Source organism: Stylophora pistillata, chromosome 9, assembly GCF_964205215.1.
Source record: "Stylophora pistillata chromosome 9, jaStyPist1.2, whole genome shotgun sequence".
NCBI lineage: Eukaryota > Metazoa > Cnidaria > Anthozoa > Scleractinia > Pocilloporidae > Stylophora > Stylophora pistillata.
The window spans coordinates 26,994,368-27,008,286 of NC_142527.1; the positions used below are offsets into that span (position 1 = coordinate 26,994,368).

A 13,919-nucleotide genomic window follows, 5' to 3' on the forward strand; every position below is an offset into this window, starting at 1 on the left:
GACCAGCATACAACATTCAAATGGTTACAGATACTTTACGATCAATACCAAAACTTACTGATTTGCGATCGATTCTTTTAATGGTTGCTGAGAAAGGTCCAGTTTTCCTTGACTGAATGAACGGGGCTGGAGGCGAGGTCGCTCTTGAGGTGGAGGCCCGGGAGCTGATTTCTTCAACCCCCCTTCGAAATTGGCGATTCTTGATTTGACGCTTGGAGACGTGTCCAAACTCTTGGCATTATCCTTCATAAGTCTTTGCAATATCGGTGTGTCTTCATATCTGTTTTTTCCCGCAGTTTCCCTCTCGTTTGAAGGCGGCCAACGACTAAAATCGTCGGTAATTTTCGCCGGCGGGTTTACATCGCTAAATTGTTGCCTGGCTGGGAGAGTTTGGGCCCGATCATCCGACGGGGTTTTCTCAGCTTCCAGTCCAATCTGGCCAGACCGGTACACCGTGGGAGCAGTGCTTTTCTCATCCATAGAGGAAGAGGATGACGAACGCATGGTTTTGATGACGACAGATGAACTATACCTCATGCTCGAAGTCTTGGATATTTTTCTTTCCGGCGTAGCATCGCCGGATGAAGAGGAAATTGAGGAATTCGCTTCTCTTCTGTCCTGGTGGGACGCGACTGCTGGCTCGGCATGCCAAGACTGCCTTGACGCCTCATTTCCGGTAGACTTACCGTCCACGTGGTCTGTGGGCCAGGACCTGGACACACTATGCTTCGGCTGATCGCTGGCAATTCTCGATATTCGCGAAACTGCACCGAACCTCGGTGGAATCTGTACCTCATCAGGGACGCGACGGCGACCGCTTGTCCTGAATGAGCTCAGCAGCTTTGACACGCTGCGTCTTGGGGGAGGAGCGGGTCCTTGTCTGCGCGCACCACTCACAGAGGAATCCATTGTACCAATGGAATCGAGGCTCGAAGTGCTCTCACTTGTAGTCATTTTGGGACCCATCATCTCCCTAGGCAAGCGCAGTTCTACGCTGTCACCTGGCTGTGCATACACTGACGAGTTCCAAGACATATCTGCTTGGCGTGCAGATATCTCGTTTGGATGTATGTCACTGACAAGGCCCACCCGCTGTTGCCTTTCTTGTAGCAAGTTTGATGAACTATAGCGTTGCGCTGTTCTTTGGTTATTCGCTGGGAGACCGAATTCGTTTCGTTTCACCGCCGTAGCTGTTACTGTGACTCCGTAAGAAGTGGGGCCACCGAAACTTTTGCTTCGTGGGAGCGATTGGCTGCCGTGGTAAAAAAATTCAAAAATAAATAAAAAAAATAAATGAATCAATCAATCATATAATCACCAATCTTTCAGTTACTCGATCAGTGGCTATATCAGCAAGTCCTCTAGAGAGCCAGACAGCGGGGAATTGTGAGGCAAGGGTGGAAACTAAATGTATCAGGTAATATGAAAGTTGTAGGGTTTATGGAAACGAAGAACCTCAAATCTCCCTTATGAATCCTGCGAGAATTCTTGGTTTTTTAATCATATTAACGAGCTCTGATTAGGTCTCCTTTGGTATTTCAGTTTGAAGACCTTGCAGAAATTACCCTTTTAATACACAGTTCTTTGAAAGAACGCGTCTCTAGAAAAAATTATCACTGCCCTGTTGAGTCCAACTTATTCAATAAAGGATTTATTACGAGGGCAGATAACAATGAAGAACTGCGGACAAAAATCGCGAAATCAATCGTTTTCCAAGAGAATATTGTTTTCTCTTGCTTTTTTCTCTCTTTTGGCTGTTAAAATTCAAATACATTTCTCGAGCACAGAATGAATTTGAAAAAAAAAACAAATACAAATCTTTTATACTACCAGAAAAATAACTTGAAACAATATTGAGTTGCTTTCACGTTACCTAGCATTTTAAGAGGCTACAAAGCCCTTTTTCATTTAGCAGGACTCAAAACAGCCACTCCCGAGTACCACAGAAGCTCTACAAGCGAATTAGAACATAAGATCCGCTTCACCTTGCCCACTAGCAAGGCCAGCCAAGTAATAAAACTCAATTCTATTTTATCTTGTCTTAGAATTTCTATACCTCTTGTTAGCAGATGTCCTCTCATGCAGACTTATTCTTCTGTCTGGTGTATCTCTGTAATCTAGTGTTGCTGAGCCACTGTTTGTCACACTAAGTTGATGATGTAAGGGTCCTGGTTGATCCATCAGCCACCGCCCAACCCAATCGTTGGGGTTCTTACGGGTTGGGTGTTGACTTTATTAAAAAAAAAAAAACACAAACAAACAAACAAAAAAAAAACCTCTCATCAGTATGCATATTCTCCCAATGTTCCCTATACTTTCCTGAAGTGCCGCCAAGGAGAATTTGTTTAACAATCAAGAGCTTGTTAAGTTGTTGATCATTTCCTGTATTCTCCTGACCTTATCGTGTGATCCAGGGGTGATATTGTAAGGAGAAATTAGATGTTAGTCACTCTTAGAGGTCAAATGTTAAAGTTTCCTGGTCAGGGCTGAAATAATGACCTTTTTAATGTGAAACCTAACAAGCTAACCACAAGCAACTATGTCTCTCGAAATTTCTAGGCATTCAGCTTAAGCGGATGAAACAAAAAGCAAGGTGAGAAAAAAAAGCAAGGTGAGAAACAAAAATAGCGAAACCCAGCCAATTTTCTCCCACCGTCTCACTCATTTGTCTCCACTGACCAAAAGACTCACACTGTCTGCTTAAAAAAAGGAGATTACAGCCTGAACATTTCATCTTACTTTTCAGTGTCTTTGTCTGGTGGGGAACCCCTTGGTGACACTGGTGACTTTATGTTGGTGCTCTTTACTGTCACCTTCTGTATACGGCCAGGACTGGTATGCATGCGTTGATGATGATGATGCATCACAGGCCATTGACCCTCTGGGAGACTGACACCACTGGAAAGGGAAACGACACAAACAAACTCACTTTTTAGACAATATGAGCACAAAGTTGGTTTCCTGTTTGCAATTCACAAAATACTGAGTCAGCTAGTGAGTAGGGCAGATACACTTTGAACCAGTATGCACATAGTTATATTAAATAATATTCAGCAATTAATGCAGCTTTCAAATCTGTCACTCCCAACAAGTGGCTTTGTAGCTCAGTTGGCTTTTGCAGCCCACTAGAGTCTAGGAGGCAGCTGTATTATCACAGCAGAATCCTGAGGTTTTTTAGGCTTAGTTTTGCATATTTTCTTGTTTTCTTCAATTGCATTTATTTGGTGAAGATCACTTCTTTCATTATTTGCTTTTATTCACAGGTCAAAACGATTTACAGCTGTATATAATTCTGTGATATTAAAGGCACTCTCACTGGGTGAACATTAAAGTAAATGAGTTTTAACGCTTTAACTCCCAGTAGTGATTAACCTGTAACTTCTCCCAAGAATATCCATACATTGTCCAGTAAACAGGTGACAAGAATACTTATATGAATCAAGTAGAAGTTGTTAGCTTGATCTAACACCGAATTCTTGTGACTAATTTTACAAGGTAACATGTAGCAGCTAGAGGGGAGAATTACCAATCAAATCTTGGGAGTTAATGAAGTTAATAAAAGTGATTATGCATGAACACATAATTCTAAGTAAGAACTTTTTCATTAAAATGAATTATATGTATATTGATTTGGAAAAAAATTATTAAGGTAAACATCGTTCTCATATGATAAGCTTGCTGGTCATATGAGGAAAATTTACCATTCATTTGTCACAAGTGTGGCACAAAATAAATTAGAATTCCAATTGAGGAATGGAACCTTGAGCAGACCTATATGAAGAGTGGTAGACGACAAATTCCACAGTTTGAATCCTTCAAGGGTACTCAAGATTTTTTTTTGTCCCAAGTTTGTGACACATGAATAATATCTTTCTTTAAGATTTTACATTGTTATAAATTACCGCCTTAAGCTCCACGTTCGTCCATAAATTTCCACTCCAGAATGGTTGAATTGTGCTGCTCCAAGAAGGGCTGTACTATTTGGGAATCTTTTGCCAGTTACACTATTCAACGAGTTGATTCGTCTGGCAGGAAAGTGTTTAATTTTAAGTTATCATGCTGTAGATATACCGACAGTTCATCCTTCTTTTATCAACCACAAATACAATGAGATAAAAATTCAGTTAAATGACAATTCATTTTGATTGTTTTGAATTCACAATATGTACGTTAATAGCTTTCTGTCAAATTCCTTATATTTCAGAATTAATTTTAGAATATATTAAGATGACTTAATGACATTGTATATTGGTATTTCATCTCTATTTAGCAAGGAGATTTGTCAGAAGTTTGGGCTAAAATATTGTTAGGCAGATACAGAGTTAAATATTTATTAGGATGACAGTTACCCATTTTTACTTAGTACACAAAAGGCTTTCAATTTATCAGAAGCTCAAAATGTTTTTAACAATGACAGCAGACAGTTTTTTATTTTTAACAAGATGGTTCAGTTTGACCCAATTCCCTTTATTGTCATGACACTTGGTGCAGTCAGTCCAATAACTTTCTTTGTTAAAAAGACAAGCACACTCCAGTCACCATACAATTTCAATCTCACTACTAAACATGGAATACAAGAATTTACAACCTTATTATCACTTATTTTCGCCCAACTTTAATTACGCGCATTTGGAATAAAAATATTTCGCAGGACTTACAATTCACGATTTTGACGAATTGCCGTTTTTCAAGGTAATTAAATTTCGCGAATCAAGTAACTGGTGCTCGTTTTTTAAACTTCTATTTCTGTATTTTATTTAACCATAATGGAATAGAAACCTCAAACACAACAAACAACGGGCTGAAATGTTCAACAATGTCAGCAACTTAGCAACACCTTTTGAAAGGGCTGATACAAGCGAGATGCACGAGTCAGAATAAGATGAGGAATAAGGGTGTGCATTGAGCTGAAATTTGAGCCATCCTACTCGTATGTAAACTCCTAGCAGACAGAACGCTTAAATAAAGGATTTTTTATAAAGGTCTCTAAAGTTCGCGTCTTTAATTTTCGCAGCACCATTTTTTCACGGGACTTTAATTTGGCGAATTTTTTTAAATTGCAAAAATCACAAAAATGAAGTCTCGTGAAAATAAATGATAATAAAGGTACCACCTGCACTTGGAGATTTCAATGGCATTCAAACCTTAAACCAGAATTCAACTGTAAATATGAAGGGGTGTGTGGAAAAAAGGTTACAAATTTGATACCTACCTACCTTTCCTTGCAAAACAAAGAGAGTTTTTGATGTTGTATCAAAAATCAGAAATAGCTTTAAATCACACATTACTTCTGTCATTTAACTTTTATCTAAATGCTCACCTCAGACCATCCACTTCTGGACTTGTTCTTCCATTAGCTATCTCTGTTGATGACCTTGACAACCTGTCACCAGTTTCCTCCATGGTGGGTGAATTGACAAAATTCCGCTGATTGCCCACTTGGCGATAGCTTTCTAACAAGTTTTCATGCGAAGCACTAAGGTTATCGGTTGAATCGAAAATATTGCTAGATTTTTTGTTCTGAGTTATCTCAGCAAATTTCTGTCTATCTACATTAAAAGTGGAATAAAAATCATTTGCTGTTTTGTACAGATTTGGGACCACATCACCACTCTTCTTAATGACACCACCATTGGACTGAGCAACAGGGCTTGGTCCACCACCCACCCTGTACAGAGGGAGAAAATGGTAATTTACAATAAATATGACTTGAGAAAAGATGTCACTATTTTGATAAGTACGAGAGACCATATTGTATGACAGAACTTTGTACATGGCTTTCGCTGATCAACAAGTTCTCCAAAGCTCTGAAACCACAACATCCAAAGGTCATGGGTTCAGAACCTTGTGGGAGATTAAGGTTATTGCTTTGTCTCATCCTATTGACAAATGATTGACATTCATCATTTCACAGGAACCAAGTCCTAAATATACCACCTTAATCTGCTGGGAGACTACGTTTGCCAGAAATAACTTGGCAAAGCTTTCTCCAGCTGGAAGGCAAAGACATATGCCAAAAATTTTAATGCATGTTCCAAAGTGACACTGGTCTCCAATTTTGTATTTACCATCTTAATCTGCTGTAAAAGCATATTTTCCAGAAATTTGGAGAAATGCTCAAACTTTGTGCAATACTTGTTGTTGTTTACATGTTGGGAAGAAGAAGTCGAAGACATTGAAAATGTAACTGTCAATTGCAGGAGTTACTTGACCAAGATCATTTTGCTGTTTTTTCGTTTCAATTTATTTTGTTGTCTTGATCAAATCTAGGCTGGAACCATTAGAATTGAAGAAAGTGATACATTGTAGCGACAAATATACGTATGATGGACGATCCTCGCAGTAGATAGCGCTATTTGAGCAATAGCGAAATTCAGACCTGAAAAAAATCAGGCCTGTACGGGACTCGAACCACTGACCTCTGCGATACTAGTGCAGCGCTCTAACCAATTGAGCTAACAAGCCAACTGAGAGCAGGCCGTTAAGTTGATTCGTAATGAACCCATGAAAGTGATAAATGAGATAGAATAAATATATGAAAATCATATATACGTATCAAATACCGCAGTTCAAAATATATGATTTTCATATATTTATTCTATCTCATTTATCACTTTCACGGGTTCATTACGAATCAACTTAACGGCCTGCTCTCAGTTGGCTTGTTAGCTCAATTGGTTAGAGCGCTGCACTAGTATCGCAGAGGTCAGTGGTTCGAGTCCCGTACAGGCCTGATTTTTTTCAGGTCTGAATTTCGCTATTGCTCAAATAGCGCTATCTACTGCGAGGATCGTCCATCATACGTATCAAATACCGCAGTTCAAAATATATGATTTTCATATATTTATTCTATCTCAGCGACAAATATGTTACTTATTTTCTTCATGTCAAAGTCTCCATGAACTGTCTAGGTACTTGGACTCAGAATTTGTAAACTAAGTTATTTCTTCAGACTGCCTTAAAGTTTTTATTACAAGCTCAGCTTACTGAATTTGAGGTACCTCAACTTTAAATCATAACACTACAAAATTAAAATATTAAATATCTCTACACATTTCTATAAGAATATAGATGAGAAACTAACCTTCTTAAAGCAATTTTAAGCTTCTGTCTTGAACACCTTACTAATTCAATGGCTTCTGCTCTGGATGCACATTCAATACCATTTATTGCTATAATTTCATCCCCAACTGCAATAGCCAGAGAGAGATCTGCTTTGCCACCAGGAGTTACCTGAGGCAAAAGTTAAAATTCAGGTGAATAAGGTCTTAGTAATAATAGTGATATTGAGTAATAGTAATGGCACTTTAACAGTGGACATGGCACAAGGTGGCTTTTTTTTTTGCTCCACAGAGAAAAACCCTTGGAGGAAGAACGAGAAACAACAACAAAACTCAACCCACAGGTGACACAAGATCCAGGAATCAAACACGGGCAACAGCCACATAACTAACTTCCTCTGCTTATTCCTAGTCTCTGTAGTTCTACGTAGCTACAATTGAGTCTACCCCTGCTAGATAAGACACCAGTCTTCAACCAAGCCAAGCGGCCCAGAAGGCCCTTGAGCTAATCCCTTTCACTGCAGCATAAGGCAACATAGGGTACTGTTACCATCCTCTGAATTGGATGCCTGTTCATTGAAGGTCCCTCCCTATCAATTACAAACCTCTATAACAGTTGGCCAGTACACATAAATACTCTTGGAGTAGATCTCAGAATTACACATTACTAGCTGTAAGTAGAATATATATATTCCAAAAAAAAATATGTATAATCATGTGCATTCAATCAGAAGTTTCAGTCTTGCAAAAAAATGCCTATATATTTTAAATCTACAGTTAGTGCCTTAGCCAGGTATAGATGTTGATATTTTATGGGTCGACCCCATACCAATCGAATTTTTTTTTTAAGTTATGTTACCCATGTATATGATTAAGAACTTGATAAGCAAACTTTTCCTTGGGGCAAACATTAAAAGGGGTAAAAAAAACTCTCCTAGGGTAGGAATTAAGTTCTATCTTTGGCTTTTATAAACTGCTTAGATTCCATTAATCTATACATAAAACAGAAGTTTGAAATACCTGAAAAAAATGCATGTGAAGTATCTATTGGAACTTAAAATTTACTTGATTAAAATGTTAAGACTTTGCTAAGTCATACCAGAAACACTGAGCTTTATGTGAGTTTCAAAATGAAACCTTTTAACAGTCTTTAAGTGAAGTCTTATGTGTAAGAGAATTATAGGCTCTTCTGTTGAACAACTTTACTAATACAAAGATATTAGATGAAAATCTAATGCAACCTTCCGAAGAATCAGTAACAAAAACTCAAGTGCAAAATAAACGTAACACAGTGCAATTAAAGGCAATGTCAACAAAGTCGTTAAAGAATCTGCATATTTTATAAAGAACATTTTATAAATATGGTTTACTTCTGCCATCAGTAGAAATTGGGAAAGACAAAATTACTTTCACATCATCAGGCATTTTAAATCTCATTGTTAGCTTATCCGTCAAATGCTTCCTCTTATATTTATTATCGTCCGGTCTGGATAACGAACTCGTAAATTAAAACTTGAGACTTAATAGCTTAAATCGAAACTGTAACAAAAAAAATATGTTTCTGACACGTCCCCTGGCGGTCAATTCAAGCCATCGAACTATCTGATAAAAATTTCATGGACAAAAAAAAGCGGTTTCTTGACGGATGAAAATCGACGTTTTCAAGGAAGTTATCGAATACAAATGAGTCAGCCAAAGCAGTTTCATGAAATTAATACAACGCGTTGAGAATCACTTGTACTTTCAAAGACAAACTAAAATACATTCCTAACCTGTATAAAGTTCAAACAACGCCTCGAACTTCCCCGGGTAACGGTAGGTTGATAAACGAAGGAAAGCCGAGAAAAAAACACAGTTGTTAAACAAAACGAAATCTTTCAAAAAGGCAAAAATTTGTCTTGGATGTTGAGAGTTCCCCAGACACATAAACAAATAATCTAGACAAAATTATATAAACGACGGAGAAAACCGAGATAAACAACAACAATCAAAAGGAAGGATTCCGAGCATTCTTACTAATTCATTGAAACACGACTACGTGGTAAATTAATATTCGTTTTCCTGTGAGGCAAGATTTGAGATGCGAAAACGAACGACCTGTCCTTAAGAGTCAGTCAACCATGTCTGTATATTTCATATTTTGAAACATGCCAAAATGCATCCGTGATTCGAACCCTTCAGAATTTCTGCGAACAGAAGCATCGATCGCAAAATATTTTGACCCATATTTCCATTCTTCAAATAATTTCTGGCTGCTGCGAAGCAGTTCAGTCCGAACAATATAGCCAAATCATCTAGTCAAATTGCAAGAGCACAAAGATGCCTTAATGTAACCTTCATTGACAAACCTTCGTTCGCTCAAGCTCATCCCCAAAACATGGACGTGAACGCGAAAAGCTGACCTCCGTCCCTCAGCGACGTTACACTGGAATGCGAAAGATTTTAGCACAACTTCGACGTAACACAATATTTAAACTCTACAGTCTGTCATGAGCGCAACATCCCACGAAAATACAATCACCAGAGGGTCCGCGATAAGTGTAAGTAAGCTCCGAGTGTCAATCACATCAACTGGTGGTGGGCATCGAGACAGAAATTCATACATTTTTGTGATGCACTTGTCGCATATCCGATCAACACTTCTCGAAGATTCTTTTAGAGCATTCGATCTTCAGGTTTCAAACGTTTACGAAGAAACACCTCCAATACAGAATACTCATTCAAAGACGTAATTAAGTGCGAAGCATGTTAAAAACGTAGGCATCGCATCAACCTACGGAAGCTATAACAACAGGTATTCGATTGCAGTAAAACAGAAACGGAGAACGGCTTGGATTTCGCTCCAACCAGGAAGGTAACACTACACCAAGTTCCATGCAACCGGTTATCTTTAAATCAGAGTTTCTTCTTGCTTATTGGTGTTCCCATATTTTGGCTAAGAAAATATACCTAACAATCTATCCTAATGCGTACAAGCAAAACACCAGACACAAAGAAGCCGTTGAGACCCGCGCCACGATTTTATTAGCGGCGATTTAATTTCCTACTCGACTCCTCTCATTACTAAACAAACCAAATTTTCTGGGAAAGGACGCATCAGGTAGACTACTGACCTTTAAAACACAAAGCTTCGTTCTGAATTCACTGCCCCCTTGCAATGTAAAACCCCAAGGCGAACCTCCAGAGAGAACAACGTCAAAGATCTCTCCCGAGCTCTTCGTGCGTTGATTGAACTTGTACATCTTGCGCTAAAGAATCAAAGAAGAGTGCCTTGCGTAAGATGCCATGGCATTCCAGGAAATACGTGGTAGACGTAGATACATGTTTTCCTAAGCCAAATAAAGCTCCCAAACAGGGAAAAATATGCAAATGTAAATTGTTGTGCATGCAAATTTGGCAGAGTAGCCTTTCCTATTCCCACACACCCTGCGTGGAAGTGAGGCCTGGACACCGCTGTCCCATGCTGCGCTCGAGAATTCTTATAAAACAAGAGGTTTAATTGGTTTGAAAAAGAGGGATTATCGCTAATGACCAATGAAAGTATTTTTTATATGTCACGTATATTAACAATTTCGCGGGAAAACTTGATTGTTTTGATGCACAAAGCCTCTAAAACCCTTAAAGACGCAGTATTCTGTTCAGAACTTTGCAATCTTTTCTACCAGAGCGAGAAAAGTGACCACAAAGAAGTGAAAAAAATAGTTAATCTCAGGAAACGTAGATTTTTTCGTTGAGAAAACATCTACAAGTAGGTAAGATTTCGATGCGATCGGTTCACGATCTCCTTACTCTAAGCCAGCGATGTGGAAGCGACAGCTAATTTCATCAGAAGATACAGATAAGGGAAAAGTGGCCAAAATCGGTGACACAGAACACGATGAGAACACAGCATACAACAACATGGCTACTGAAACTCTATCAAAAACTGGCAAGCGAACGGATTACCTCAGTTGGGATGAATACTTCATGGCGGTCGCATTTCTTTCTGCTCAAAGAAGCAAAGATCCTAACTCCCAAGTGGGAGCCTGTGTGGTGAATCCTGAAAAGAAGATTGTTGGTATTGGATACAATGGGATGCCTAATGGCTGCAGTGACGATGAATTACCTTGGGCGAGACAAGCAGAGAGCAATCTAGACACAAAATACCCTTATGGTGAGCGCACATCAAGTTCTATTACAGCTACATGTCCACAAGGGACAGACCAAAAGAAAGCTTAACCTTTGAACTCCCAGAAGCAAATTGATTAACATGTAACTTCTCCCTGTAATATTCACACATTATCCAGCCAACGGGCAATGAGAATACTCAAACTTATCAGGTAACACCAAATTACTCTAACTAATTCACAAAGAAATGAAGGGGAGGGCCAAGAGTTGGTTTATTCCTTTTTGCCCCAGTACATTTTCTTGACCCAGCCTTATAATCAGAAATTTCACCTGGCCTGTTCAGCCTTTTTACTGACTGTTAGATATTTACACCCTAACATCAGTTTGCATATTTCTCCATACTGTTCTCTGTACATTTCTGAAGGTGCTGACAAGGAGAATTTGTTTAACAATCAAGAGCTTCTTGAGTTAGTGATCATTTCCTTTATTCTCCTGACCTTAATGTTTGATTCAGGGATGATAATTATTGTAAAGAGAAATTAGATGTTAATCACTCAGGAGTCACTAGTAAGGTTAACTCTTCAACCCCTACAATATCATCCATGAATATTAAATTTAAGCCACGAGAATAAAGGAAATGATCACCAACTAAAGAAAATCTTGATTTTTAAACAAGCCAAGTCTCCTTGTCAGCATCTAAGTTGGGTTAGTTCTTCACATCAGTGACCTTTATATGTCTGACATCTTGTTTCTGTCATCTTTTTTTAGTTTGTCATGCTGAACTGAATGCCATTCTGAATAAAAATTCAGCAGACATTAAAGGTTGTAGTATCTATGTTGCCCTTTTCCCCTGCAATGAGTGCACCAAGCTGATCATTCAAGCAGGAATCAAGGAAGTCATTTATTATTCTGACAAGTACCATGACCAACCAAACTGCAAGGCTTCTAGGAGGCTCCTTGATATGGCCAAGATAACTTACAGGTAACCATGGCAAATAAGCCAGTTTACAATCATGGTTAATGTCAGTATCACACATTGGAGTCACTTTCTCAATTCTGAGCATAAATTAAGCTAGTTCTTATTGATACCAATTCATTCCTATAGACATGGTAAACAACATACACTCCAGTCTTAATAGCTTCCTCTGTTATGCTTAACTGTATTCACAGAATTTAATTTTCAATCAGAAACTTGACTTAAAGAGCTGAACAGATAGGATAGTTCATTACAAAAATTTGAAGTTAACTGCTTTTAATTAGTAAAGCTGTATTTGTCCATTTCAAATGTTTTTTACCTTCATGTGATTTTTTAATTTTAGCCACTTACTGTTTCAGTATTAATCAAAACTATTACAAAAAGATCTTGCACATTATTGGTCATCACCAACTGGAATTAATCATTACTAGGACAGAGCATGTGTTACCCTTCTTATTAGACAGTGTAAAAGGCAGTGTAAGCATCATGCCTGTGTAATTGGACAGGTCACATCGTGAGCGCTCTCTTGTTGAGCATGTTACTGAGTTGACCATTGCTTTATACAAAAACATAGCCACTGGCTAGTTTAGTTTTTTTTTTTTTTCTCAAATTTTGTCATTGGTTTGATGAATTGGTAAGAGGAATGCATGTCATTCCATTCTGTTTTTTTAAGTTTATTCATACTAATGATACACAATTTGGACTCCTGCTTCATGGTTGTCAGAATTAACCCCTAACTCCCAAGTTCTGATTGTTAATTCTCCCCACTAACAGCTCCACATTTTTCTTGTAAATTAGTTACGAGAATTTGGTGTTAGCTCTAGGTAACAACTTCCACCTGATAAGTTTAAATATTCTCATTACCTGTTTGCTGGATAATGTATGGATCTTAAAGGGAAGAAGTTGTATGTTAATTACTTCTGGGAATTGGAAGGTTAATATATCACCTGTAAGGTGTAGCAAATCAGCTTGCAGCTGAACTGGGCCAGACTGGTTAAATATTTCTGATAAATGAATTAAATAAAAATGGTCAGAGACCAAATTGGACTCCATTCAGTCCCATTACCATAATGTATCCTGAATATATTGAGTATTCACACCTTTTTGTTCTCTTCACAGGCAATTCAAACCAAGGGAATGTCAGATTGTGATTGATTTTACTAGTATTGATGGTGTTCCAATGAAACCAACTTTGTCTGTTGCATCACCCTGATTACAGTCAGATTTAGTAGCTGTTCCTATACTTTAAACATTGTTTTGATTCATGATCATGAGAAGTAGTACTCCTTATTTCCGTAAAATTTTGTTAAGCTTTAATCAAACACAATAGACTATGGACAGTTGTTACTACACACATTTTACACTTACATAATCCTGTGAGAGGAAACTCCAACTTAATAAGTTTTTAGGGGCATTTGTCACACTCTCTAATTTCTCTGATGACAGCTTTAGAGGATTTGAACGCTCTCTTTCCACTGTTGAGAAGTTAAATCATTGACACTTAAAAAGGTCCCTGTGCATCTATGGCTCTCTGTGGAGGCATACATGCACATGGTGAATGATCAAAGCTATCCACACTTTCCAGGAAAAAAGGATTATTATCACAATTTTCTTGAACAGTGAGAAAAGTGAATCATTGATTTAGTATCTGTATTATACTTTTCCATGAAACTGTTGAGTCTCATTGTTCTGGATCATGCTTTTTTGGGTGTCAACCCTTTTGCAAATGAGAGTATGTACATCTTTCTGTCACTTCCAAGTGACGTACATACTAG

The 13,919-nt window shown here is 38.2% G+C and overlaps 2 protein-coding genes across 4 annotated transcripts in view; one reads left to right on the forward strand and one right to left on the reverse strand.

Moving 5' to 3' along the window:
- LOC111322454 (uncharacterized) overlaps positions 1 to 10,450 on the reverse strand; it is a 16,713-nt gene extending 6,263 nt beyond the window's left edge. Inside the window, exons 1-7 of one of the 3 annotated variants that reach the window (XM_022925556.2) lie at positions 10,175 to 10,450; positions 7,085 to 7,233; positions 5,321 to 5,668; positions 3,903 to 4,025; positions 2,740 to 2,898; positions 2,057 to 2,230; positions 59 to 1,252 (exon numbers count right to left, since the gene is read on the reverse strand). In XM_022925556.2, the coding sequence (XP_022781291.2) occupies positions 59 to 1,252; positions 2,057 to 2,230; positions 2,740 to 2,898; positions 3,903 to 4,025; positions 5,321 to 5,668; positions 7,085 to 7,233; positions 10,175 to 10,303 (2,276 nt within the window). In that variant the 5' untranslated portion in view covers positions 10,304 to 10,450. Of the gene's footprint in view, positions 1 to 58; positions 1,253 to 2,056; positions 2,231 to 2,739; positions 2,899 to 3,902; positions 4,026 to 5,320; positions 5,669 to 7,084; positions 7,234 to 9,409; positions 9,548 to 10,174 lie in introns of those variants that run through there. The other 2 variants (XM_022925557.2, XM_088732742.1) reach the window with 2 other exon arrangements.
- Positions 10,451 to 10,485: 35 nt separating this feature from the next.
- LOC111322457 (deoxycytidylate deaminase) lies at positions 10,486 to 13,815 on the forward strand. The gene is made up of 3 exons (XM_022925560.2): positions 10,486 to 11,214; positions 11,937 to 12,150; positions 13,264 to 13,815. The coding sequence occupies exons 1-3, from the start codon at positions 10,863 to 10,865 to the stop codon at positions 13,355 to 13,357; spliced, it is 660 nt and encodes a 219-aa protein (XP_022781295.1). The 5' UTR covers positions 10,486 to 10,862; the 3' UTR covers positions 13,358 to 13,815.
- Positions 13,816 to 13,919: the final 104 nt, after the last annotated feature.

Coding starts and splice junctions, on each gene's coding strand:
- LOC111322457 (XM_022925560.2), top strand. CDS start 10,863: ATGTGGAAGCGACAGCTAATTTCATCAGAAGATACAGATAAGGGAAAA. Junction 11,215..11,936: donor AGACACAAAATACCCTTATG/GTGAGCGCACAT, acceptor ATCTTTTTTTAG/TTTGTCATGCTGAACTGAAT. Junction 12,151..13,263: donor ATGGCCAAGATAACTTACAG/GTAACCATGGCA, acceptor TTCTCTTCACAG/GCAATTCAAACCAAGGGAAT.